The following is a 26,619-nucleotide window of genomic DNA, read 5'->3' as shown; positions in this document are numbered from 1 at the left end:
TTAAACATCACAAGAGAATTTTCATCTTTATTATCTCATTTAATTCATACCAAAACCCAGCAAAGATAGATTTGACCATCTCCGTTTTACAAAAACTGAATCTCCAATATTAACTTCCATAGATTGCAATTGATGAATGAGTCAAAACAGACCTCAGTTTTATGTAGGCCATTCTAAAGCTCATTCTCTTTTCCTAAATAAGATAGCCTGAAGGTTTTCTTTGTGTTTGTTTGTTTTGCAAAAGTCAAATAGGAGTAATTGTGAATAGTATTCCAAAGTTGAGATGAAAATTACATGGTTGACAGTTGTCAAACAGAGTTCAGGTCAACCATTCCATGCCCAAACAAATATCAATAACCTCTTCTTTTCCCTTTCTTGTTCCTGTGATGGTCATATTAAATGGGCCAATTTTTTTTTTAAATACCAATAACAGGTTGAAATTGTTAATCAAGCTATTAATTATATTAATTCAAGTTTAGAAGCTCCATTGCTTATAGTACCTGAACTTAGAAAGAGAGTAGGGGTGGCAAGGTAGGATCCACTTATCTAATGTGATACAAAGTGATGTGCATTCAACTTTTTGAGGATATGCTAGTATGTTATCATACACAGGATTCTAGAATTGGTGCATTTACATAAGTGGAAAAACAGCAGTATTTTTAATAAAATACTCAAACGTTATAATATTATATGCTAAAAGCTACAAAATGATTAATTTTATTCTTGCAAGGAATATGCCAATACATATAATCTATTTTTAAAATAAAAATATGCAACATTTTATTCACATATAATTTGAAGAAACAAAATAAAACAGACCATATGCATGTAATAGCATCTTCTTTCAATAACCATATTTCAGCCTTAGAATGTCATTTATCTTTGAAGAGTCACAATATTTCTAAAGAAGTTGAAAATCTTTCATAAATAAGGAGCCAAGTTATTAAAACATTTTCGACCAGACTCTGTCTAGTTGCCAAAGCCATATTTAAGATCAATGAACAGGGAAATATTTTCTTCATAACACTGGAATAACAAGCCTGGCTTTAAATGTTAATAGCTCATGGTTAGCTAAAACTTTGAATTCATGTGTCTAATTATGAAACTTCTGTTAGATAAATTTTGTCTCCTCGAGCTGGGGCTGTGACCTTAGTTAAGGATGGGAATTGAAAAAAGGTTGTTCCTCTATTAGAGGACATTCCTTGGGAGAGTAGCTTGGGTTGAGTCTCAGAGAAGGTATAAGTAGAATGGGATGTTAAAGGGCCTGCAGAACAGAAGGCAAGGTGCCAAAATATGTGAGAAATTGGAGAAAACAATTTGGGAAGGAGTTTGTAAAGAGGGAAGGGAAGGTATGGATTTCAGTGCTGTTTGTATCTTAATCTTATATCAATCCCAGCAAGCACCCTCCTGGAAATCCCAGAGCTGATCCTTTCTTGAGCTGAATATGTTGAGGGGCTGTTCTCTGTCCATAGATGGCTGGTCTCATTGGGGTGTGCACACTGATCCTGGTGTCTTAAAAAGAGGAAAACCTGCAACTTTTTACTAACCTGGGATTTTTACCCTACTCCAAATTTCCCCATTTAAATTTAAACACTGAACCCTGAGATATCTGTTGGTCTCTTCCTGACTTCATCTTTGTACTAGTGAAATAATTTGCTTTTTAACTTTCCAACATCATAACAAGTATTATTTTGTATGTGGTGAGGGTTATTATGAGTCTTAACCAATTCAATGCTTTAATGGTCTGGTATAGTGGTCTTGTTTTTTTCTATATAATCCCACTATGAGTTGATTCGTCATTTTATTTTACATTCATATGAGGAAGATACAAGGCAAAAGCAATTAAGGATTTGACTGGTTTCACTTTCTGGGGGTCTGTCTTTGCTTTGCCTCTTCAAACCAACACATCACAATGCTGATTAGAAGTAGTTAGCGGCCATGTGGTCTTGTTTCCCACCGTAGGATTCAGTTTGTCCCATTATGAATGAGATTAGCTATAGATTATTCATGGATATCCCGTAGTATTCATGAGTATAGAATTTTTGAACATTTAATAGTTAAAATCAAACCAACTGAAAATAAAAATAATTAAAACATGGTCCCATGCATTTATCCCATGAATACAAGTATGCTTTAATTTAAAGAAATCTATTAATGTGATTAGTAGCACTATTTTTGAAGATCATTTGATGTCTTGATAGAAGGAAATAAATTTGATAAAATCCAATGTTAGTGGACTGAAATAGGAAGATACTGATTAAATGCAATAGTAAATATTATTTCACAACAACATATAAAATATATTGAACACTAAAGCCCAGAAACATTCCCATTAAGCAAGGGAATAAATCAAGAATGTGATCACCGCTATTATGTAACATAGTTCTATAATTCTAGTGAATGCATAGAGGAGAAAACATCAAATGAAAGATACGACTATTGGAAAAGAGAAAAGCTTTTTATAAATAAAGGAACCAGTTACAGAACAATTGTACAAAACAATATCTTTCTGTACCAGAAATAGCCATTTAGAAAATACAATCATGGAGTCTCCTTAATAAGAGAAAAATAGATAAAATTGTCACAAACTTAATAATGTGTAGAACCTGCATAAGGAAAACAATGCCAATTTGCTGAGGCACTTATATAACACTTAGGTAAACTTTTAATAACTGAAAAGTTTGAATGTATTAAATGTCAATTATTTTCACGATAATTCTATCAAATGCACAATGGGATTATTACTTGGAACATCAAAATTTATTATAAAAATCACAGAGAAGAATAAATGAGTGAGACTACTCAAGAAAAAAAATTAAATTAAAAATAAGATCAATGATGGAAGACTTAAACTGCTAGGCATTATTCAATAAATGATCCTGAGACTCTTGCTTTCCTATTTGAAAGAATTTTGTTTTTTTATTTTTGTTTTTTGCTGTTCTCTTAGTCTTTTTTATTTCTTAATTTGTTCTAATTAGTTATACACGACAGTAGAATGCATTTTGACACATTGTACACAAACAGAGCACAACTTCTCATTCCTCTGGCTGAACATGGTGCAGAGTCATATCAGTAGTATAATCATACATGTGTATAGTGTAACAGAAGTATGTAATTTTAAATTTAGTTTTTACTTCCAACCATACACCAAAACAAATTTTAAAGATTTTAGAGAAATAAAGAATGAAATAATGGACTAAGTAGGAGAGAATCTGGTGAATACTAAAGTAGTGGAGGCCTTTCTCAGCAAAACAAAAATAAGTTTCAAAAGAGCAGGTTGAAATTCTTCACTATGTAAAAATATGTACTCCTGTATGACCAAGAAAAAAAATTCATATCTAGAATTAAAGAAAAATAACAAATGATATATTTATACTCTAGATTCATAAACGTCTTTAAAAAATAAAAAAGCCCAATCAAATAAAATGAGGAAAATAAATGAGGATACAATCAAACATTATATATCACTTTTAAACTAAATTCAGAAGAGATGTTGACATATTTTATAAGGCTTGTTTAAGGATTAAAATGACATGAGTATCTCATATGTAGTGAGAATAAATTTTTATAATACCATATAGCAGAGTGTACATTATTATTAACAATTACATCTTAAGGGATATTTATGGATTGGAAAAATTCCCAGAATATTACATTAACTGTGAAAAAGCAAGCTATTACATGTTATGATTCCAATTTGTTGAATACATAGGCAAAGTAAATATGCATTAAATAAAGACTGGTAGAAAATAAAACTAACAATATCTTAGCATTGAAATATACCTACTTTTGTTTCTTCCTATAATTGTCTCTATATTTCTATTAAAATGGGTTATTTAAAAACTAGACAATGTTTTTAAAGAACAATATGATTTAAAATCTAAGTTGCTTATTGCACAAACTGAAGTTTGCAATTTAGAAATGTCATGATTATCAATTACCTAGTGAGCCACAATCAGTACTTATTTTTTTTTAAGGAAATAGAGTGGAATAGAGGATGTATCTGTGCCTTATATGAATCTTTAGTAGAAGAATGAGAAATAATTCTAAAAGTACTGCAATAAACATTTAGGTTCTAATAAATATACAAAAGTATAGTTTAATGCCTGTATACTTTATATTAAATATATTTATTACTGTAGAATTTCTAAAGCATTTGAAAAGCTCTGTATTGGAATAAGCCATTTTTAATAGAATTGAACTTTTCTGAAGCCACATATTTTCAATGCTAAGAATTGATGAATTTGAAGCAGCACAAAACTGAGTCATTGAGGAAGTCAAACTTCATGATCTCTGCTTCCATTAATTAGGGCAACAAAACAAGCATACTTTCCAAACAAGGATCTTACAACTATGAAATTGAAGATACAATGCTCATAGCGAAGGATTGTTTATTTCAATATTTAGCCAAATTTGCATCATTTTAAATTGCTTTGCTAGCATATTTCTACAGATACCAGTACCACTTAAAAGTTAAGTGGGGAGAAAAGATACAAATTGGAATTTGCCTTAAAAATCAGATGGCAGCCAGGCATAGTGGCGCAAGCCTGTAATCCCAGCAGCTGGGGAGGCTGAGGCAGGAAGATCAAGAGTTCAAAGCCAACCTCAGCAAAGGTGAGGCGCTAAGCAACTCAGTGAGACCCTGTTTCTAAATATAATACAAAATAGGGTGGGGGATGTGGCTCAGTGTTTGAATACCCCTGTGTTCAATTCCCAGTACCCGCCCCTCCGAAAAAAAAAAAAAAAAAAGATCTGTCTGCAGGTAAGTCAGTCCGAACCCTTTGAGTCAAATAGCTCTTAATTATTTTCAAATTAGGGAATTCTTTACTCTATTTCCCCTTCTAAGTAGTATCTTAATGCACTTTTAAAATGTAGGCATAAAACAAATGCTTAAGTGTTTAATATTTTAGATAGAATTACCATTTCCTTGATTGAAATATGCTAAGAGTTAGCAGGTCTAAGCTCCTTATGATCACTTTGCTCTAATCTGGGATTAGTGGACTGCCCAGCCTATAATTGACTTTGTTTTTATGCACTGCAATTTGAACACAGATTTTAGTCTACTTTTTATATGTTCTTCATTCCATTAAAGCACTGAAAATGCACAATCGAGGATTACTTTGCCAACATCAGCAGTGGCTTTTAAACAGAATGATTTCTGAAAGGATTGGCCTGTTTCCAGAAAGGCCTAAATGTTGCCTCACTCTCAGCATTAATTCTTTCCTGTCTTCCACTCTCTGAAAAAAGACTAGCTATCATAAATGACATTCATAGGACCAAAGAACTCGGACCACAAAAAGCCAATTGCAAAAATCCTTTTACTTGTTAAAATTTTTATTGATGAAAGATAAACTGGAAAGATTTCTATTTTTTTAACCAACATTTGGAAAGAGGAATAAGATGTGGATTTTTCAAACATGATTGCAGAATTGGAAAGATAGAAAGTCCCTGATGCTATTTTGTAAACACGTGTTTACTGTAGATACTAGACATCTAGCAAAAAGATTCAGTCTTTCTATGTTACCATACATTTATGGATGTCAGAGATCGGATGATTTGACCCTTCTGATTCCATCTGAAACTCATTTTGAGGGAAATGTCCCTTTATTCTGCAAATTATTCTTATTGATGTTGAATCATGCTTTTGAACTACCATTGACATCAAGAGTTTTTATTTAAAGAAATCCTATTCCACATTCTCACATGTTATAATGTTATACAATTTCATAATTTATCCTGCAATAGTGTCTGTATAAGTGATTACTGATAGATTTCATCAATCATTTGCAGAGCTGTATGTAATGAGTAGTTCAGGCATGAAAATTCTGAAAAATTTTAACCTCAAGTTTGTTCATGTTAGAGAAATATTTTTAGAGGTGAAATTATTCCTGCCATGCTTAAAGCTAATTAGGAACAAGAAACACACCTCAGAAGGAAAATGATATGATTTTTTTTTACTAGTTTTCATTGAGAATATTGATGATTATGAATCAACATTTTAAATTTTATGACCCATCTTTCAAATTAATTTTTTTTCAATATTTGAAAATAAAATAATTTTCTCATATCTTACAGCATTCTAGTACCTATTAGCTACTTTATCTTATGATAAAATATGTCATTACTTAAAAATTGCTATTTATCATCTCATCTGAAATATTTTTCCATCTTTTTAAACCTTTTTTTTTTCCATTTCTTTGATGCTGGAGGACATTTTTACCCCTTTGGAAGACTGTGGCAAGAAACTTTCCCAAATGTACAATTGATTTTTCCATTATGATGGTACACCCTGATAAATACACCTAATGCTGTGAGAACCATAGAAATCATTAAATAGTTTGATGAGGCAGGTATTCATCCTAAAATTTTCAGAATTTTACAGATCTTTATTTTTACATAATAATTTAGAACAGATGTTAACAGACTGCAGAAAGTGGGTCAAATATGATCCACTTCCTATTTGAAATTTTATTGACACACAGACTCACCCATCAGTTTATGCATCTATCCATGTCCACTTTCAAGCTAAGAATGGCAGAAGTGATTAGTTGGAACAAAAAGTACATAGCTTCCAAAGCCTAAAGTATTTACCCTCAGGTCCCTTACAGAAAAATTGCTGACCCCTGATCTAGAAACTGCTTCCTGATGGGGTCTGGAGATTCTGTGAATGTTCCTTCCTTAATTCTTCTTCAGTTCTCTTTTATAACCATTTCCTAGGGAAATGACACATGTTCAATTGTTCAGTCAGACATGCATTTTATTTTTAATCCTTATCATTGTTTTTGTGTATAGTCTAATGTTTATTCCTTCATCCAAATATTATCTTACCCTTGCCAAAGAAGAAGTCCTATATTTGAAACTTTCTACAAAACTGAGATAAGTAAGAAATGTGATGTAATTTATTCTTTTATCTCTTGAGATGATAGGGCTGCAAGCAAAGAGAATTTTTTGGTGGTTGTTGTTTTCTAGGTGGAATTGTTTAGTAAGGTTCATTTAACACCTATTTCTGGTATTTTGACATGAGTACCTTATAGAAATTGAGTGAGAAATAGAATTAATTTGAAGTATAACCCTCTATCAATTTCTATTGGAATTAGATAATGGTAAAAAGATAATATGTTGGGGAAAAACCATTGGGAACTTATTGTATTTAGGCAATGAGACCTCTTTGAAATTAAATTTAAAGGAAAATTTACAAAACCACATTCTATTTACTTACAAATGTTGAATAGAGATTTGATACAAATGTGATGGCAACTTAGATTTTTCTCTCTCAAGATTCTTTAATACTGATTCTCAAATATGATGATAGAAACTTTATATTGTAAAACACACTTAATATTGTGCATGGAATAAATTCCTAAAGTATTCCTAAATCTTGTCTGTATAGTGAAAATGTCATTTACTCATTTTTCTATTCGTGTCCACGGTCTACAGTCATCAACTTTGCTACCTGCCTGCTACAAAAAACATTAGTTACTTAGGTGTTAAAACAGCAACTGATAGCCCTGCATGGTACCATGGCACACACCTGTAATCCCAGCAACTTGGAAAACTGAAGCAGGAGGATCACAAATTCAAAGACAGCCTTAACAAAAAGCGAGGCACTAAGCAATTCAGTAAGACTCTGTCTCTAAATAAAATACAAAAAAGGGATGAGAATGTGGCTGTGTGGTCAAGTTCCCCTGAGTTCAATTCCTGGTACGCTCCCCCCCAAAAAAGAAAAAAAAAAAACAAACTACTGAACCTTTACTCAGTACCAGACGCTCTACTTTTAATCCTTATTTAATCTCCTCCACTTCATTTTACAGGTGAGGAAACAGGCTTAGAAAGGAAAACAAAATTTAAGGGCAACAAAGTTCCAATTAGGAGGAAAAACTATTTTGAGATATATTACACAGGATGATGACTATAGTTAATAATTGCATATTATATGTTTTAAAATTACTAGGAAAGTAATTTTTTATATATTCTCATCACACCAAAAAAAGTTTCTGAGAATATGACTATGTTAATTAGCTTAATTTAATCATGCTACATTGAATTCATATATTGTAATATCCCTTCATATGATGTAAATATATGCGATTCTAGTTTGTCATGATGCAATAAACTGTTTTTTAAAAGAAAGGAAAATTGACTTCCCTGAGATCACACACTCTTTTTGTACTGAGATAAAATTCTGATTCAAAACCCTTACTTCTAACCATCTGCTCCCTGAAGGCTTGTAAAATAAACTTGAAAGCAGTCAATGGTAGTACAATTGCACTTGGCTTTTTCAGAACTTTAAGAAAGGATTGCTGACTCTTCTGGTGGCATGAGAGGAGATGTTTCTGGAAGGAGATTAGGCTCGCATTGAATTGTGTTTAGTAATTGGGAATCCCAGACCTGTGAAGCAGCATGTTCAAAGGGTGGTTTCATGAGGGAACCAGCATGTGCAGGGAAGGACATCGAAGTGCTAGTATGGGAACACAGAGGCATAGGAATGGGTTGTGGTGGGGTGGGCTGCATGAGGGGCAAGGGCCTCATGCATAATCTACAAGAAACCAGCAGTTTTCAAATTTCAGTATGGTAAGAATGGCCTGGGGTGGGCCCCCACTGCTAGAGAATCTAGGGCAGTTAGACACTTTAATTTCAACAGGCCTCATAGGTAATTCCACTGAGGGAGACCCTCATATGAATCACTGTTGAAAATATTGGCAAATCAATATGCTGAGGCATGACATGGATATTGTCACTGTGTTTAAAAAAAAAAAGAAAATGTAGTTCATAGAGACTAGAAAGTATTTCCAAAGATGATTTCTGATTTATTTAGAATCCAGAAATAACATGAAAGTGGCTTTTCAAAAGTGATTTCTCCCCTCCCCACCACACACACAAACACACACTTATAATTGCTTTGGGATGCTACTTGGATTAATGGTTTATAAAAAATATGCTGAAAAAAGCAGGATTCAGTTTTATTCATTTTTTTAAAAGGCACTGTAAACTGGTTAAAAAAAAAAGTAGGAGCTTTATAAACCAAATCTTACTTGTTTTAGCATTCTTAGTCCTCTCTCCCTTACTGTTAGTAAACCACAGATAAATGAGTAGGCAATTAATTGTGAATTAATTAATTACCTAATTGACACATATTTTCAGTAGAACTCAATTTTGCACAATATAACTGGGGAATTATTTAGGAAATCAAGGAAACTACAATGTTTCTGTACTTTTCCCTGGAATGAATTTAACAATTTAAGCAACTAATTTTTCTAAGGTAGAATTTCAGATGACATACAAATTAAAGATCTGATGCTATCTTGTTAATATAAGGTAAAGGCTCACGTATCCTATTGGCTTTGGATACCTCTGAAATCCAGAATGTGAACACAAAGTACATTTTAAAAATTATCTGTTCCATTTAATACTGATGGACAGGTGGTTTCCCAAAAAACATTTTTTGTAGAAAATTAATACACTCAGCATCATCCAAAAGAGAATGTCAGTACATTCTTCAATATTTAAACAGACTTGAAAGGAAAAAAGAAGAGAGAATAGTCATCTAACTGATCTGGAATTAAATAGACACCACACATCAGAATCTCACTAGGTAACCAGGGATGGCCATAATCAACGGGGGATTCACAAAGTTAGTATGCCAAATCACACATGGATGTTTATTCCGTAGTTAAGCTTGTTGAACACAGATGGTAGGCATAAAATAGCTGAGCTCCAATGAATCATGTCTGGAGAGAATGATAGATATGGCCTTTTTTGTTGACAGTGGGGTTGTTTTCACATTCCACTTGAATTAAATTATGCTCTTTCATGGTACATAATCTCTGGCTGGGATTCTTAGAAAGAGCCATTATGGAGACTTACTGCAAAACAAGTGGGGGGAAAATGATGTTTGCAAAGTAAAACTGTAAGCGCTGTAAGAAATATAAAAGAATTAGTGGATAATTTCATTTATTTTGAAAAATAAATAAATGCCTATTATATTAATATAGATTTATATATGTGTATATGTGTGTATACACACGCACATATTTAGATTTTAAAAATTGTCAATGTATATCCTTAATCGACTGGTGAAAGCTGTTTTGAGTTTCTAATATGAAAAAAGATATCATGGATCTGATATACTAGATGTGATCAGTAGAGGACACTGCCCCTAACTTCAAATTTGTGATTGAGACTGAAGCACATGAGATAAAAAGTAGAAAACTTAAATAGTAAAGTAAGATGTAATCAACCCAAATATGAAGCATTATCAGAACGTGTTCTGGATTATAATTTCTGGATTTTGAAAATGAAAAATTTTGTATCAAGATTCATCCAGAAGACAGAACATTATTACAGTAAAGGAAAAGAAGAGGAACAAAGTCTTACTGACAGGTTCTTGATAAATTAAACCTTTGTAGTATGACCTAATCATAGTGTTGCTGAACATCCTCAGGAGCAGACTTGGGTTCACTAGTAGGTCTCACAGAACTCCCCAAGGTTATTATGCTCAAACTTGCCATTTAGTACAGAAAAACAAGGTGGATTAAAATGAGCAAATGAAAAACACACATAGGTCAGAATCCAGAAAAGACCAGGTAAAGCTTCTGGTACTCTCCGCAAAATCAGACAGCATCCCATTCTCCCACCAGCAGTGTATTTCAACACACAGATATTGCCAACCAAGGGAACCCACCCAACTCCCATTGTCCAGCGTTCTTAGGATCATTCATGCAGGGACTGAACACCCGGTAACTAACCTTACCTATGTCTCAGTCTGCAACTTCCCCGGAGGTCAAACTGATACAGCATAGCCCAGAACTCCAGGTGAATAAAACCAGACATTCATAATAAATCATGTTATCAGCACAAGCTATCTTGCATAACCCAAGACCTAAGATTACACTCTTATCAGGCAGGATATTCCAGGGTTTAGAGGTTATCTCCCAGGAGCTGTTTGAAACCCCCAAACTGCACATTAACCCTTTACTGCATAATAGATAAAGAAGTTAGGGAATGATGGGTGTTTCTGTCAGCTTTCTCACTGCTGTGACTAAAAGTCCAACCAAAATAATTATAGAAGAAGAAAAGTTTATTTAGGGGCTCATGGTTTCAGAGGTGTCATCCATAGACAGCCAGCTGCATTCTTCAGGGCTTGAGAGGAGGCAGAACATTGTGGCAGATGAGTATGGAGGAGGGAAGCAGCTCACATGATGATTGGAAAGCAGAGAGAGATCACCACTTGCCAAATACAAATGTATACCCCAAAGCCACACCCCTCATGCCCCACCTCCTCTAGCCACACCCTTCCTTCCTTCACTTACTGCTCAATTAATCGCACCAGGTGATAAATTCTCTGATTGGGTTAAGGCTTTCTTAATAATTTCTTCTTTGAACCTTTTTGCTTTGTCTCACACAGAAGCTTTTGGAGGACACCTCACATCCAAACCATAATAATGGATATTAAATAAATAAGAAAGAAATCCTCACACCTGCAAAAAAAAAAAAAAAAAAACTTGTATTCATTTATTTTGATGATGAGAAAAAAATAGGAGGAAAAAGAAATTCAACTTCAAAGAGTTGGTCTTGCCTTTGTGGGAAGGATCTAAGCATTCTGTACAGAAGAGTCAGCCTTGGGGTGCAACGTCTTGTCTTGTGTGACCCTAGAAGTTTGACAACTAGAAGTCATTAACACTGAATGCTTCACTGCTTCTCCAGTTACCAGTTCTACAGAAGAAAGTTGATATTATGCCTAACTGAAAATTTGAGAATGAACTACTTACCAACCTTGTTCTTTTAATTTCTCTTCCCTATCCTGGACACCGTCCTTCCTTTCAAAATGACACTGTGATCTTCAAAGATGTTCCAGTGGGTTTGATCGCCATCGGCAGGACTGGGTGGACAGCGGATGCCCTGAAGAGGTACGTGTGGGCTTTAATATGATGAGATTCCTGGGACCAAACCTTTGTATTGAGGCTACAACTTACTGAGAATGGCATGTAACAAAAATCATCAGATACTGAACCCCCAATATGTACTAGACATATGGGTTTATTTTATATGTACATACAATTACACATATATATGCATATATTTACAATTAAACTGATATATATTTACTTATTTTCATATCGATCCTATGATGTAGGCACTGTTATTATTACCCTTGTATTACCGAAAAGAGAAGAGAAGATAGAAGAGAGAGGGGTTAGAGTGTGGGTGCTTCGAAAATTAGATACCTGTCTAGGAAGTAGCAGAGCCAGGATTTGAGTCTATATGAGCGAAAGGCAGTTCTCCTAAATACTTGCTGCTCTTCCACCATCAAGGAAACCATCGTTCCTCTTTTTTAGCTCAAATAACAAAACCAGTGGTATGAAGGAAAAGACTGATTATAGCAAATCTGTGCTCTATAATAAGAAATAGTATAACATAGCTAACTTAGAGAACTGGAAACATTAACTCCAAGGTAAACACGATAGACATGAAAATGCAATGAATTGATTCAAGTAATTGTATAGAACAGCAGAAGTAATTTTGACCTCTTTTTAAAAGTTTTCTAATGACTTTCATTTGCGCTAGCCTATCAGGGTCCTATAAGATTCATGAAAAATGTATTTCTCTCCCCCACCTTATTAAGTTTTAGGGCATGAATTTTAAATAAAAATTATTAAAAACTACAAAGGTTTTCTCATTCAATAAAGTATATCAGGTCAAAGTACTAGTTTAAAACTTAGGAAATGGATTGTGACTAGAAACTTTTCTTAAATTCATTTTGGGGAGATGCCTCATAAGATCTTGAAAAATATATCTTTAAGAACATTATTGATTTTTAAGTTTTAGGGTTGTCAATGAAACTTTAATTAACTTTGACATTCATTTGGGGATTTACAGTGATTTATATGAATCCTTATATCTTCGCTTAGCTAACAACACTTCAAAAGAAAATATACTAATGAAGCTCTTATTGTGTTTTCAGATCATTGTTTCTTTCTTGAAATCAGTTAACTCAATTAAAAATACTCAAAATGAAGATCTGTATTTGTGTAAGATTCAGAATATAATCCAGACATTTTAATTTCTTGCTTCAGTGTGGTCTCATTAGGAACCATAGAGGATAAAGAAAATTCATCATATTCTAAGTTTTCCCAGTATATTTAGAGAAAAATCACCATGTTCTGTGGACTTTGCTAATGACTAAAACTACAAAAATAAATTTAAACATTCCTTTCTCCTCCCAAGGATTTCAAACTCTCTAGTACATTCTGTGATATTCATTGTTTCCTTTTTATTCTGTAATTAAATGATCAACATTACTAGCTTTGGGGTAAACAATTCTATCCTTTCTTTACAGATAAGAAAATAATTTCACCAACTATGTTCCATTTTCCATGCCTAAAACTAGGGTTAAATTTTCTTTCTCGTACTCTGATATCAATTTATTCAGTAAGTCTACTGAACACTAAAATGCATGTTTGTGAAGTAGGTTCACTGTGCTCTGGTTACCAATTTATTTGAGTTCAATGAGACAGAAGACCCCCCCACACACAACAAATGACATGAAGGTATTGCTCAGAGAAAGGCATCAAGGAACAACAGAAACCTAGGATTCATTGCAAACCATTCTCCCTAGACTCCAGGGAACTGCCCAGGGCACGTATAAATGCATCACATGCATCATATTTGAGAGATCCTAGAAAGCAGGTTTCATATCCTGGGGTAACTGGAATTGCTGAACTAAAGTGTTTAAGGACATCCTCTTTTTAGGAGAAAAACCAGAACAGAGCTGTGGCTCTTTGGGCCAGTTCCTCACTTATCCCAAGTTGTTGCATTCCTAGCACCTTCTGCAGTTATCCTTGGAACTGTTAGTGAGAAAGGGTAGAGAACTGAGTCAGTCCAAGGTCACCTGGAAAACTATCTTGCAGTGTTCTAAGAACTGATATTTAAATATGAGGAGTATTTCCAGCAGGATAGACAGAGCATGAGGTTCAGGTGGGTATCTAATCTTCACTTAGAGAATAACTCGGACAAAGACAGAGGAACTACAAGTGCCTGGTCTTATTCAGATAAAGGAAGGGTTACATGCAAAGGTGATGCTTAATTTGAAGCCTGCAGGGTGAGTTGAAGCAAAGAAGAGACATGGTTATATAAACAGGGTCCTAAATATATTCACGAAATTCACCCTCTCCTAAAGGCAAGGGAAAGCTATCTGAAAAGTTCTAATCAAGGGACAATATCTAAATGGCTTTTTAAAAAGAATCAACCTGTGAATTGTGAGACAAGAGGTCAATACACTGGGTGCTACTATAACCCAATCCAGAGATACTGATGATCTGCATTCAGTGGGTAGGAAGGTGGGGGCCATGATTAGATGGTGGAAAGGAACCAGTAGGATTTGATTCAATGGAAATGAGAACTAATGTTCTTATATTTTCCTTCTATGTGCTTTTAAAAAATTTTAGACATTTTTATAACTCTGAAACATAAGAGAATGAATACCTGTGACTCTGCTACACAATTTCAGAGTTAGAATTATCAGTGACTAAATAGCTGTCTGCTCCTGCTCTATCAGAGCTCTGTTTCCCCCTAATAAAAATAATAAAACTCTTCTGAATTTTGAGGTTACCACTCAGAAATTTGTTCCTTTACACTTACCCATTTTGATTCAGTGGTGGTAGCTAATTCACTTTTTTTACCTACTTATTCTATGGGGTGAATAAATAATTCATTTCTTCAAAAGGTATTTGTGTATGCTCATGTCCCAGGTACTTTTTAAGAACTGAGGTATAGTAGTAAGAAAATGAAAACAAACCAAAAAATCACCAAACTCTGCCTTCCTGGAATTTACTTTATAATACAATCATATTTTTCTTAATCTGTCTTTTTTTTATGGACATAGGTTCCAGATTTTCACTGTTATAAAAATGCCTTCTCTACGTCTCCTGATTTAAGTGTATAGAAGTTTCTATAATATTCCTAAAAGTGGAATTGCTGAGTGTGAACCCAACAAGGAAATTCTGCAGCTGCATTTGTTTAGTTGTTAATTCTCTCTTCATCTTGTTTAATCTTCTATTTAAGTATTCATTGAGGAAATAATTTTAATGAATTCATTTTTCACTTCTAAAATTTAAATTTGACACTTTATTTAGTTGGCCAAGTCACTTTTATACACTCATGCTACCATATTTCTTTTAAATATTACCTTTCAATCCTGTAAATATTCCAGATATAATTTTTATGTATTCTATAATGGATGGTCCCAATATCTAAAGTTTTGGTACTCTAAATGTTGTTCATCATTCATTGTTTTGCTAACTTTTTATCAGACTGCTCATGTATTTATTATTTTTTATTTCTTTTTTATGTCCCTTAATGGTAGTACAGATTAGATCTTATTCCATGGGAATCTCTAAATAGGTGATGGTTTCCACCAAAAAAGATTTGATGATGAACCATGAGGATTTTAGGAATACTAAAGGTACTTTCTTCATAAGAGGAGACATTTAGCTTTATCCCCCCACCCCCACCATTTGCTGCTGATGCAAGGATTGGTCCCTTAAAGTGATAGTGACTTTAGGGTTTTTTTAATATTTATTTTTTAGTTGTAGTTGGACACAATACCTTTGTTTTATTTACTTATTTTTTAATATGGTGCTGAGGATTGAACCCAGACGCCCTTGCTAGGTGAGGGCTATACAGTTGAGCCAGAACCCCAGCCTCTAGCTCTTTTTCCATAAGGAAAACCTGCTATTTTACTTCATTTATATATACTATTCCTATTCTCTCTATAACACACAACTTTTCTTTTTTGTTTTTATTTTGAGGAAGAAGGGGGAGACAATGGGAAGACACCACTAGAGAGTTTTCTTACTTCCTGCAAATTCTAATGCTGCTTTAAAATTTGTGTTTTATCCAAAATCTAGTTGTTATATTTTATAACAACTAGAAAGACATTTATAGTCTTAATCTGCCTTTACTGGTATAAGTAAACTGCAACTACGATTGTACCTTCAACATGAGGTGTTTGGTAGTGCTGTTCATCGAGAATAGAAACACGAGGGGAGAATTATAGATGGCAAGTTCCATTCTAGACTTCTAGAGCTTGAGATGGAGTGAGGTCCACATGCAGATGTCCAGTCAATAGACAAATATTTGAGCCTGATGTCCAAGAGAGCAATGTGGGGATATAGAGATATAGATTTGTGAATACTCAACACAAAGATGTTAGGTAGAATCACGGGTGTTGAAGAGATGGCTAGTGAGAAAGCATAGAATAAAATGACAGGTCAAGAAAGATCCATAAGAACCACCAACAGAAAACCATAGAAATGAAACAGAAAAAATTGTTAGGTATCAGAACATTGATGACAGTATAGAACACAGAAACCCAGGTAAGAGTGGGTGTCTATGCTAAATGCCGTTGAGATATTGATAGTTTTCCCCGGAAAATTTGCTGAGAAGATACGTAGAAACATTGGTATAAGAAATTTCACCTGAGTTAGATTGCATAAGAACAAAATTATCCTAAGTGGGAAATATGGGATTCTGAGAGGATAAGAATATACTAGTCTGCTTGGAAGTATCAGTATGAATAGAAGGAAAAGTAGGATAATGTGAGGTTAGGATGCATTATGGAGAAGTACAAGGACTATTTGTAAGATAAGATCACACATGTGTGAGTATGTTTAAGTGTTCATAATAACAAGTCATAGAATTAGGACAAATATTAAAGAATATGGATGTGATCTAATAGGCAAGAGTCCAATACCTAATAAAGTGAGCTCAGTTGGGCCAAAGCAGAGGTCAAAATAATCACTATACAAAATGGCTCCCATCCATTACTATAGAATGAAAGAACAGGTCAGTTCCAATGGTAGTGAGTATGCCGAGTTTTAAAGAAATTTAAATAATTCTTGGTGAATACCTCCCTTTTGTTATATTTTATGCGTGTGTAAGTATGTTATAGCAAGTTTCACTATTATGTGTAATCATAATGTACCAATAATAAATGAATAAATTATTTTTTTCTTTTTTTTAATTATCTCTTTTATTTTTATTAGTTGTTCAAAACATTGCAAAGCTCTTGACATATCATATTTCATACATTTGATTCAAGTGGGTTATGAACTCCCATTTTTACCCCATATACAGATTGCAGAATCACATCAGTTACACATCCACATTTTTACATACTGCCATACTAGTGTCTGTTATATTCTGCTGCCTTTCCTATCCTCTACATATCCCCCCTTCCTTCCCCTCCCCACCCATCTTCAATAAATAAAATTTTAAAAAAGAATTCTTGCTGATGATATCTCTTTTATCAAAGAAATAAATGCTGAGCCCATTGGTTAAAATTGAGAGAATCGTTATGAGACTGTAGTTTTAAATAGAGTGCAGACTTGAGAAATTGATACTGAGGGTCAGGGCGAGTGATTAGCAGAACAGAACAGTACTGTCAGGCAGTGTGGACAGCTTAACTAAGGATACAGAGTGGGGCTCCCTGGGCAGGAGAAGTGGGGGCCGAGGAATTCATTTTCAGCTATGCCTGGCTTTGGGGCAGACATGGAAAAAGCAGATCTCTTAATGTCTACATTATTGAAGATTTTCTAAAGAACATATAATAGTGCTTGAAGCTATTGAAAAATGATGGAGTGAGGCAATAAAAGAGACTTAAAGAAAGAAAATCATTGTGCTTGGGCTTTCTAAGTAATCAAAGAATAAGAAACATTTGAGTGAACATGACCTTGTACATGAATAGACTGAGATAGGATAATGGCGTTTATGAGTTCAAACTTGAGCATCTCTCATTGAAGATAAGGTCCAGTGGGTAGGGATGCCAAATAAAGTGGAGTCAGAGAGGGGATCATTAAATCTTTGGAGTTGAGAAAGCGCAGAAATTGCAGATTGGAGTCTTCAGTGAGCCCAGAGGATGGTGGGATATGAAGTGGAGAGCAAACTTTAATTATATGCAATTAATGAAAAGGAAGCCGTCTCAGGAACTCTTCAGTATTCTCTGAAAATGTGGCTAGGACTTCACTAATTACAAGAGAGTTTAAAGAAGGTATTTATTTAATAATTTCCGAATATGGAATCTGTACCACTCATGTGCAGATCATTCTTTTCTATTCAAGACCTACCAGAGAGAGAAGAGTCCTTCAAAGCACAAAGAGGTGGGTGGGAACACCAACTTCTAAACTGCAAAAGTTTGAATGCTGGAGATTGTTCATAGTGAGGATTATAGAATTTATTTTTGTAGGCTATAAATAAATTGTAGGAAATGTACCTTTTCCTGGTAGCTTCAGGAGAGTACTTTCAGGGGAAACCAGACCACGTGTTTAAGTGAGTGCTCTTCAATCCTTTACATGTGTGATTTTGTATATTTAAGATATTCATTCAACTTGTGGCAGATTAATTCTGAGAAAACAAAGTAGCCCAAAGCAATTAGCACACGTTTGGATTTAGCTTGTCTGAGATGATGTGCTCTTTCTTCACATACCCAACTGTCGTTTAAATCTTATCATCATACACATTTTTTCTTCTAATTTCAACTTTTTTCTTCTGATGTAATGTCTTTTATAAACATATTCATATGGAATTTAGGGCAAGATGAAAGTTAACAGCCCAAAATGATAAAATCTAAATATCTAAAGATTGACCTACTGTGTTATGTCCACTTTTCCTGTATCTCTTCTATTTTATGAACTTTGTAAATTAATGGTGGGATTTAAATAAATAATGCAACTTGCAAATATTGTCTGGTACAAAAACAATACGTTGGCTATCTTTTTCATGAACCTTTCTTACTTTACAGCCCAACTTCTTTGATGCAATTTTAAAAAAATATATGCGTGATCGCTCAATTTGCTTTTCTTTCTGTGTCCCACACCAGTCTAAAGAGAAGATGTGTGAGAACACAGAGCCCATGGAAACATCCTCTCAAACCACCACAACCCTACATGCGACAACCACACAGTTCAAGGTCCTGACCACCACCCGGAGGACAGCGACGTCCCAGCTGCCTACCAGCCTACCCACAGAAGGTGCCCCAGAGTTGGCTTTTTCTTCAGTAGAGTGAAAAATCACTGTGTTGACACATACCTGAGTACCTCCTGCCCTCTGCGGGCATAGTTATTCTTTGGGAAACTGAATTTCTAAGAAATTTCTAAAGGGGAAAAAAAGAAAGAAATTATTATAAACTGAAAATGTATGCTATAACTTTTTAAAAAATATACTCTGCCTTTTGTTAAGGCTTAACTGTTACCTGTGATCTGACTTATTGTCCTCCCTAGAAAAGAAATATAGACATTTTTTTTTAGGTAGCTAAATTTAGCAGTCACCAAACTCAATATTGCAGTCACAGGATGGAAAGGCAACATGCATATAAAATGTCCATTGATTCTGAATTCTGAGCAATAGATAGTTCTATTCACCTGCAATTCTAATACTTCCTGAATCTAGTCAATGAAATGTTAGTCTATAATCTATACCGAGGCACCTTGAAGGTCACAAAAATTATCCTTGAGAAATATTACCTCTCCTAAGGATGGCAAAACAGAAGAATATTAACATATAAGCATAATTCCTGGGAGAAGAAGGCATATTACCAAATACTTGATAAATTTCTGTTTGCATGCTACCTTTAAGAAGTAGGCAGACATAGGAGAATAGTTGGCCAAGAGGAAGCTTTGAGGAGAGAAAAGAGTCTTAGGTATTTATTGCCATAGGCTTGCTTTCTTTTGGACAGGAAATTAAATGAAACATTAGACCTTGGATTTTCATAGAAATTTAATTGGATATTATAAAGTAACTGAAATAAAGTTAGATGAAGGAAAAAGTCAAATGCATTTTATTGTTTTTAAAAGTACCATTATATATAAAACTCATGTTATTTTGTATTGCTATTATGAAAGTCCATGAAAATACTTTTGTAATTTAAATACTGCCCTTTAGAATGAAATATAAACCCAAAATGAAAAAACATATCCGATATTTTGTTCATTCAGGACAAGATCTTTTGATAAGTTATTTTGGTCATATTCATTAAAAATCAAAAAGCATTGGTTTTTATATTTAATTTATAATTGTTGATAAACCTGATTATTCTAATTAGCTTACATTTTTCTTGATATTGATTTTTTAAAATGAATGAATAGAGTAATAATTACCGAGTCCTATAAATTTGTTTTAGAAAATTACAAATAGATGTATTTTTAAAATATAATTATGACTGTTTACCTTTCTTATAAAACTTAAGGCTTATATACCTTACTAAATTCTTATAATCTCTAAAAATAATTAGTACTTCAGCACATGTAGAAGATCTTTCCATCACTAACTAGAAATTTTCTCAATACATTACCAAAGTCTAGATATGGTACAGTTAAGGAAATTAATAGAAAGTTACTGGCCATCCAATTTATATACCTTTAAAATATGATTTCTTTATAATACTTTTGTATTCCTTTTCCAGATGATACCAAGATAGCACTACATCTAAAAGATAATGGGGGTAAGTATTAACACTTTTATCAGCATTTTTAGATACAAATTCATTTTAATAAAAGACATGTGGATGTCTAAAGATATTCTGAAGTTATATTTCATTTTTGTTGGTTATTTAACATAGGAAGAATGCATTGAGTTTATTTGAAAAGTGAAATGAAATTCTAATTCTTTCATTTGTCTATAAAACTATGTGACATTGGTTACCAGTTATACAGTGGACAATTCATTCACACATCTTGAATTCTTGATTGTTCTTGCTCTTTTTTTGGTTACATATATAATTAGCTACATAGCTGCAGTGTTGGATTCAATTCTTTTTTTAGTAAGTTGGTCAACAATTTTTATAATAAAATTAAGAAATATGACAATAAGTCTAGAAATGTCTCTGCTGGGTCTTCTCATCTGCTTTATGAAGCACAGGCCCCAAAATTAAATGTTCCAAAGCACATCTTATTAGGTATATAAGTAAAGTTTTTCTATGATGGTTTAGAAACATCTGTACTGGTACTTGAAAAAAAAATTTTTTTTAAAGAGAGAGTGAGAAAGGAGAGAGAGAGAGAGAGAATTTTAATATTTATTTTTTAGTTATCGGCAGATACAACATCTTTGTTTGTATGCGGTGCTGAGGATCGAACCTGGGCCGCACGCATGCCAGGCGAGCGCGCCACTGCTTGAGCCACATCCCCAGCCCCAGTACTTGAAAATTTGAGGGGGAAAATGTTTTACCAAAAAGCTTTTACTATTTTTTTTAAACTTGTTATTTTTCTATGAAACTGTATTAGTCCACTTGTGGTTCTCCTTTTGAGTGTGTTGGCCATTGATAAAGACATTTTCATAGCAAGTATTTATTTGGCTCAGAAAAGAGTTTTCTTCTTGGCAGGACCTGTTTTGTAAATGTGGGCATATTGTCACATTGACATGGGCATCAGGTGATAATTAAGCCAAATGCACAGAATTGAGGATTTTTTTCTTATAGAGAATCAATATTGTAATAACCAATATTTCTATGCTTTCTTAGGCTATTGTGTGTGTATGTGTGTGTAAAATCTAAAGATACATATCTATCTCTCTTTATATTTTATATCAGTTCGTCTGAAAGGAAAGCTGCTCAGCCTCTCTGTAAATATCATTATTACATCAATTGTCTGTTGTCTTTGCATCTGTATTGTAGTGTTTTATTTCATTAATTTCTTATTCATTTTTGTTTTATTTAGTAGGTAGGTATATTTGTAGACAGGCATTTATAAAATATGCACTGAAGGTTCTTTAGCAATCTACCCCCATAAACTCAGGGTTTCCTAGAGAAGGAAATTAATAAGTATCATGAGGTCCTAAATCCTAATGTTGGGGTGATCTTGCTTTGAGGGAGAAGGTGGGTTGTGAAATGAAATGGAATGCAGGAAGCACAGTAGAAAGGCTTCTGTTTTTTGTTGTATTTGTGACATTTAATCCTGAATATAGGTAGAAGTTATATGGATGCCTGCTCTATTTTTCTCTATTCATTCTTTTCTCTCTCTTTCTTCTTTTTTATACATAAAATATTCTATAGTGCTAACCAATAAAGCAAAGGATTCCTGTGTTCCAATAGATATGAGACACTCTGAGTGAAATAAAATTAAAGTAGTAATTAAAGACATTTCTATGGTGGAAGACTATTCAAAACTTCTGTGTTTATTCATTCACTTCTGCAGAATGTCTTCTAATTGCAAAGCATTGCTGCAGACTGGAGGCCACAGTGGTAAACCAGGCTTAGACAAATTCCCTTTTTTTATAGAATATGCCTTCTAAAGAATCTGCAAGATGGTTGTAAAGATTTCCTACTTGGCATTTCTCCATTATTTGGCCATAAAAACTTCTCATCAATAGAATTTCAGACTTAATGTTTTGTGGAATACACTTTGGTAAATTGTTTGCTAAAATAGTACCATTATCTCCAATTAAACCCCTAGGTTTGTTTAAAGCATCTAAGAATCATAAAACAAAGATTTTCTTAAAGCAATGCATTAGAAATTCCTTATGATTCTAAGAAGTCAAGTTAAATAAATTCCAGGATTAAAATGTAGTATTTTTGTACACTAGGCAGTCAACTGCTGAATTTTCAGTTGATATTTAGATAATTGATAATGCAGCAGATATTTGTCAGAATTCCAAAATATTGCATTAAGACCAAATTCTTTGTATCTGGGATTGTTCTTAAAGCACTTAAAAAAAGAAAAAAAAACTTTCAAGTACAGCTAGAAAGGCCAGTATGATCAGTATTGTGATTCTTCAATAGAATAGTTGCTGGGGTGTAGCTCAGTGGTAGAGCCCTTGCCTAGCAGGCATGAGGTCCTGGGTTTGATCCCTAGACTTATAAAAAGAAAAAAGAAGAAAAGAAATTATGTATCGCTTTTTATAGCATTCTTATTAAAATAGCATGCTATCTTTGATTTGATTTGATGCAATGTGAAGATATAGTAAGGATTGCTAATTTAAATCCTACTTCATTAAACATGTTGAAAACAGAATTCAGAATTGTCCATCCCTGCTAGTTAGCATTTTGCATGATTGAGATAGCAATGAGTAAGTAGGTCTAATTTAAATGTCTTCTAACATTTTATTAAGAATGATTTTTTAAACATGTATATTAATATATTGGGTGCCATTGCTATGTATTGTTACAAGGAAATGCAGCATATTCTATTTCTTGATTTAAGTTCTTGATTTAATTGACTTTCTTTAAAAGCATTTTAATTTAGAGATCTATGCTTTTCTGGAAAAGATGGTGACATTTTTCAAAATAATATGTAGTTAAAAACCAATGACTGTCTTTCCATGCATTATCTCCTAGAGGTATTGAATTACCTAGATACTACATCTTTCTGAGACATTTCTGTGGGTTCAAATAGTTGATTTTCTTGGTGGGATTCACACCTGACTTGATTATGCATTCACTTTCCAGGAGATTTTTCTGTCTTTGATAAGAACATAAAATACTTCTAAACAGCTGGAGACCAAAGCCACACATCAGGGTTCCCCACTAAGAGGAGCCAGGCTAAGTCACTCTGGTGAATCTCAGTTTTGCATTGAGTTTCCTGATACATATAGCTTAAGTATAGATAGAGCCTCTGGAAGTTTCAGGCTAGTTACTAGACCAGAGATGTCATATTAACCTTCAGGGTTGAGTGGAAACTCTAAGTTCTGTAAATAATGGAGAAGAGAACATGAACAAATCGAAATAAAGGGAATGTTATCTGGTGAATGCAGATCCCCTTAGTAAGATATGGCCTTCATTGACCACCAAAAATGGCTGAATATAAAAGCTTAGAAGAGCTAATGTAAAGACAACAATTTCTCTCTGAGTATTACTGGTTACATATCCATAATATTAAGTTTAGAATAAAACAATTCTAATCAAACAATACACCTGTCCCTTTTTCATATTAAAATACAGAATGGATGGGGCAGTAGTAGGAGGGAAATATTACATATATGTTTGGTCTTATTATTATTTCCCCAAATTACTGTTATTATCATTTCCATTTTATAGATTAGGAAATAGATGTGCAAAAAGGTTAGGTTATCAAGGTGGTATGGGTCAGAGCTGGAATGAAACTCTATTCAGCCTTCATGCAGACTCCAAATCCTCAATGATGTCACAATATTGCTTTTTTTCTTACATTATAGCTCTCAAATTGCACATGGAAAATGCTTCAATAAAATTTCTTATTTATACCTGCTTTATTTTTTTTTCCTTCTCTGTAGTAACTGATTATGTGTGTTTGAAAATGAGTTTCTTTTTCCTTATGTAATTATGCATTAGTTTCCATTTTATCCTTTCTGATAAAAAAATCGCAATGCATTATATCCCCTATTTAACTGAGAGGTGTCAGAATCTTTGGTATATGGTCTCCAAACTACAAGGCTAAACTTTTGGTGTATCTTCAAAATCTAATTTAAAGTTCTTTCAGCCTTCTTGGTTTCTCTGAAAATTCAGATTCAATTCACCTATAAAGGTGTACCTATACTGTAGTCTTTAAGTGCACTATATATGTGGATAATGGTTATATGCATTTCTAGCAACATCTTTGGGCTTTCAAATTCTAGTGATAGCTTATTAGAAGAATTATACTTTTAAAGAATGACCTAACTATCTATTTTAACAGGTACAACTATTAAATGCCTTCTTTGACATTTAAATAGGTTGCTTTCAAATGGCACTGGGCATGTAATTAGAAATGTAAATGTCTTCAAGATGCAGACTGAATAAAGTAATATCCAGGGCTGAGAGGAGGTTTCGAGTTGAATCAATGACAAGGGATTTTAATTGAGAAGTAAAATTTTCAATCAGAGTCAACTCAGTTGAGCAAATTGAATTGTACTATTTTACTGTATGTAGATGTTAAGTTTATTAAATCTAAAAAATCCTGAATCGACTTCATTATTTAAAATTTGTTGAAAGATTTATCAAAGCATCAAAAATTACATTCTCTATTGATTGCTTTAAAGCCTCTTTCCTTTGATTTATTTGTCTCTTTAAAAAAATTTGAACATAAATCCTTAATTGCTAATATTTAAAGTAACAACATTGGAGATAAGCGTGGTTTAGAAAGCAGGGGTTACTGTGTTTGCATTTCTTCCTATTGCTGGGAATTTTACTAAATTTTACTCTGAAAAGTTGCATTTTGGAAGTCAGGGTAAGGTTTCCGTCAAGGAGATGCCGAAATTGCCATATTCACAGAACATGACTCATTCAATTCACAGGCACAAATCGGCTAAGCAATTGATTTCAGAGGTAACAGAGAGAAACTTGAAAACTACTATGGCAAGGTTGGTCTGAAGTTGTGTTCACCTTCCTTTTCTGAATATGTCATAAGACTTTTTGTCCAAAGGTAAAATATTAGAACATTATTTTGACTTTGTCACCAAAATGCTTCTAAGGTTGGACTTTTACTATCTAGTCTGTAGTGAGAGATCAAGGATCTAGTATTTCATTTATCATTCAGTTGAATTATTTTTTGACTTTCATACATAAATCATCAAAGCAACATATCTTTCCCTATTTTTTTCCTTCCTTTCCTAGTATTTTATTTTTATCAACTTCTTTCGTGTAGATAGATCACAGTTTTACAAGCAAAGGGAATCTGTTGTTTCCTTTTGACAGGCTATTGAATAGCTATCGCTTTCCATTTCTAAATCTGTAAAATATCTTGGTATTTAGCTTTATCTGTTGCCTTGATTGACTGCACTGAGTTAGCACTAACTCTCTTCTAAGTACATATATACTCAATAGTGAAAAATTCTTACACTTTTGAATATTTTGAGATTTCCCCAGGACTGACTCTCTTAAATCTTTGTCTAGAGTAGTAGTTCTCAACCTTTTCTGTGTATTGAACACACCTGGTTATTATTATCTCATTTTCTACTCTAGTGAATAAAAATGAAGAACTTAGACTATCCTATACCAATTAAATCTTAACCTCCAGGGCTAGATCCCAGGAGTGAAGATGTTTTAACTCTTTGCTCCTAGGGATTACAATGTGACATTAAGTTGAGAGCAAGTAGCTTGATCAGTGCTTCCTAAGTGATAAGCATCCCAATCATTGCTTCAGGGGATCACATGAAAATCTTGCCCTCATACTGTATTTCAAGGGTGGAGCCCAAATGATTGACTTGCACTTCTAACAGACTCAATAATGCAGTCACCACCACCCTCTGAACCATACTTTGAATATCCAGCATTGAGTAAATTCTTGATTTCTTTCTGCCAGATTTCCCAAAATAAGAATGACACATCTTAGTTTCACTTTGCCAATTGGCCTTCACTTCATGGCTTTCCTGAAACAAGACTGTGTTTGTTGGCAGCAAGAAATTATCTCTATCTACATATAAAGAATGCATCTTGCAGTGGGCATGGTGGCACATACCTGCAATCCCAGTGCCTCAGGAGGCTGAAGCAGGAGGATTGCAAGTTTAAAGCCAGCCTCAGCAACAGCAAGGTCCTAAGCAACTTAGTGAGACCCTAAATAAAATACAAAAACATGCTGGACATGTGGCTCAGTGGTCAAGGGCCCCTGAGTTCAATCCCTAGTACAAAAAAAAAAAAGACTGCATCTTGCTCTTCAGAGGCAAGGTACCTGAAAGCATTAT

At 33.7% G+C, this 26,619-nt stretch overlaps 1 protein-coding gene across 2 annotated transcripts in view; it reads left to right on the top strand.

Moving 5' to 3' along the window:
* Positions 1-26,619, top strand: part of Plxdc2 (plexin domain containing 2) — a 410,148-nt gene that overhangs the window by 340,677 nt on the left and 42,852 nt on the right. For both annotated transcript variants that reach the window (XM_076831619.1, XM_076831618.1), the window contains 3 exons: positions 11,846-11,906; positions 18,875-19,025; positions 20,456-20,494. In XM_076831619.1, coding sequence (XP_076687734.1) covers positions 11,846-11,906; positions 18,875-19,025; positions 20,456-20,494 — 251 coding nt within the window. The remainder of the gene's footprint in view (positions 1-11,845; positions 11,907-18,874; positions 19,026-20,455; positions 20,495-26,619) is intronic.

The sequence above is a fragment of the Callospermophilus lateralis genome, chromosome 13 (genome assembly GCF_048772815.1).
Source record: "Callospermophilus lateralis isolate mCalLat2 chromosome 13, mCalLat2.hap1, whole genome shotgun sequence".
NCBI classification, from domain to species: domain Eukaryota; kingdom Metazoa; phylum Chordata; class Mammalia; order Rodentia; family Sciuridae; genus Callospermophilus; species Callospermophilus lateralis.
Note: the sequence above shows the minus strand (reverse complement) of the source record. Positions and strands in the feature narration are given on the sequence as shown.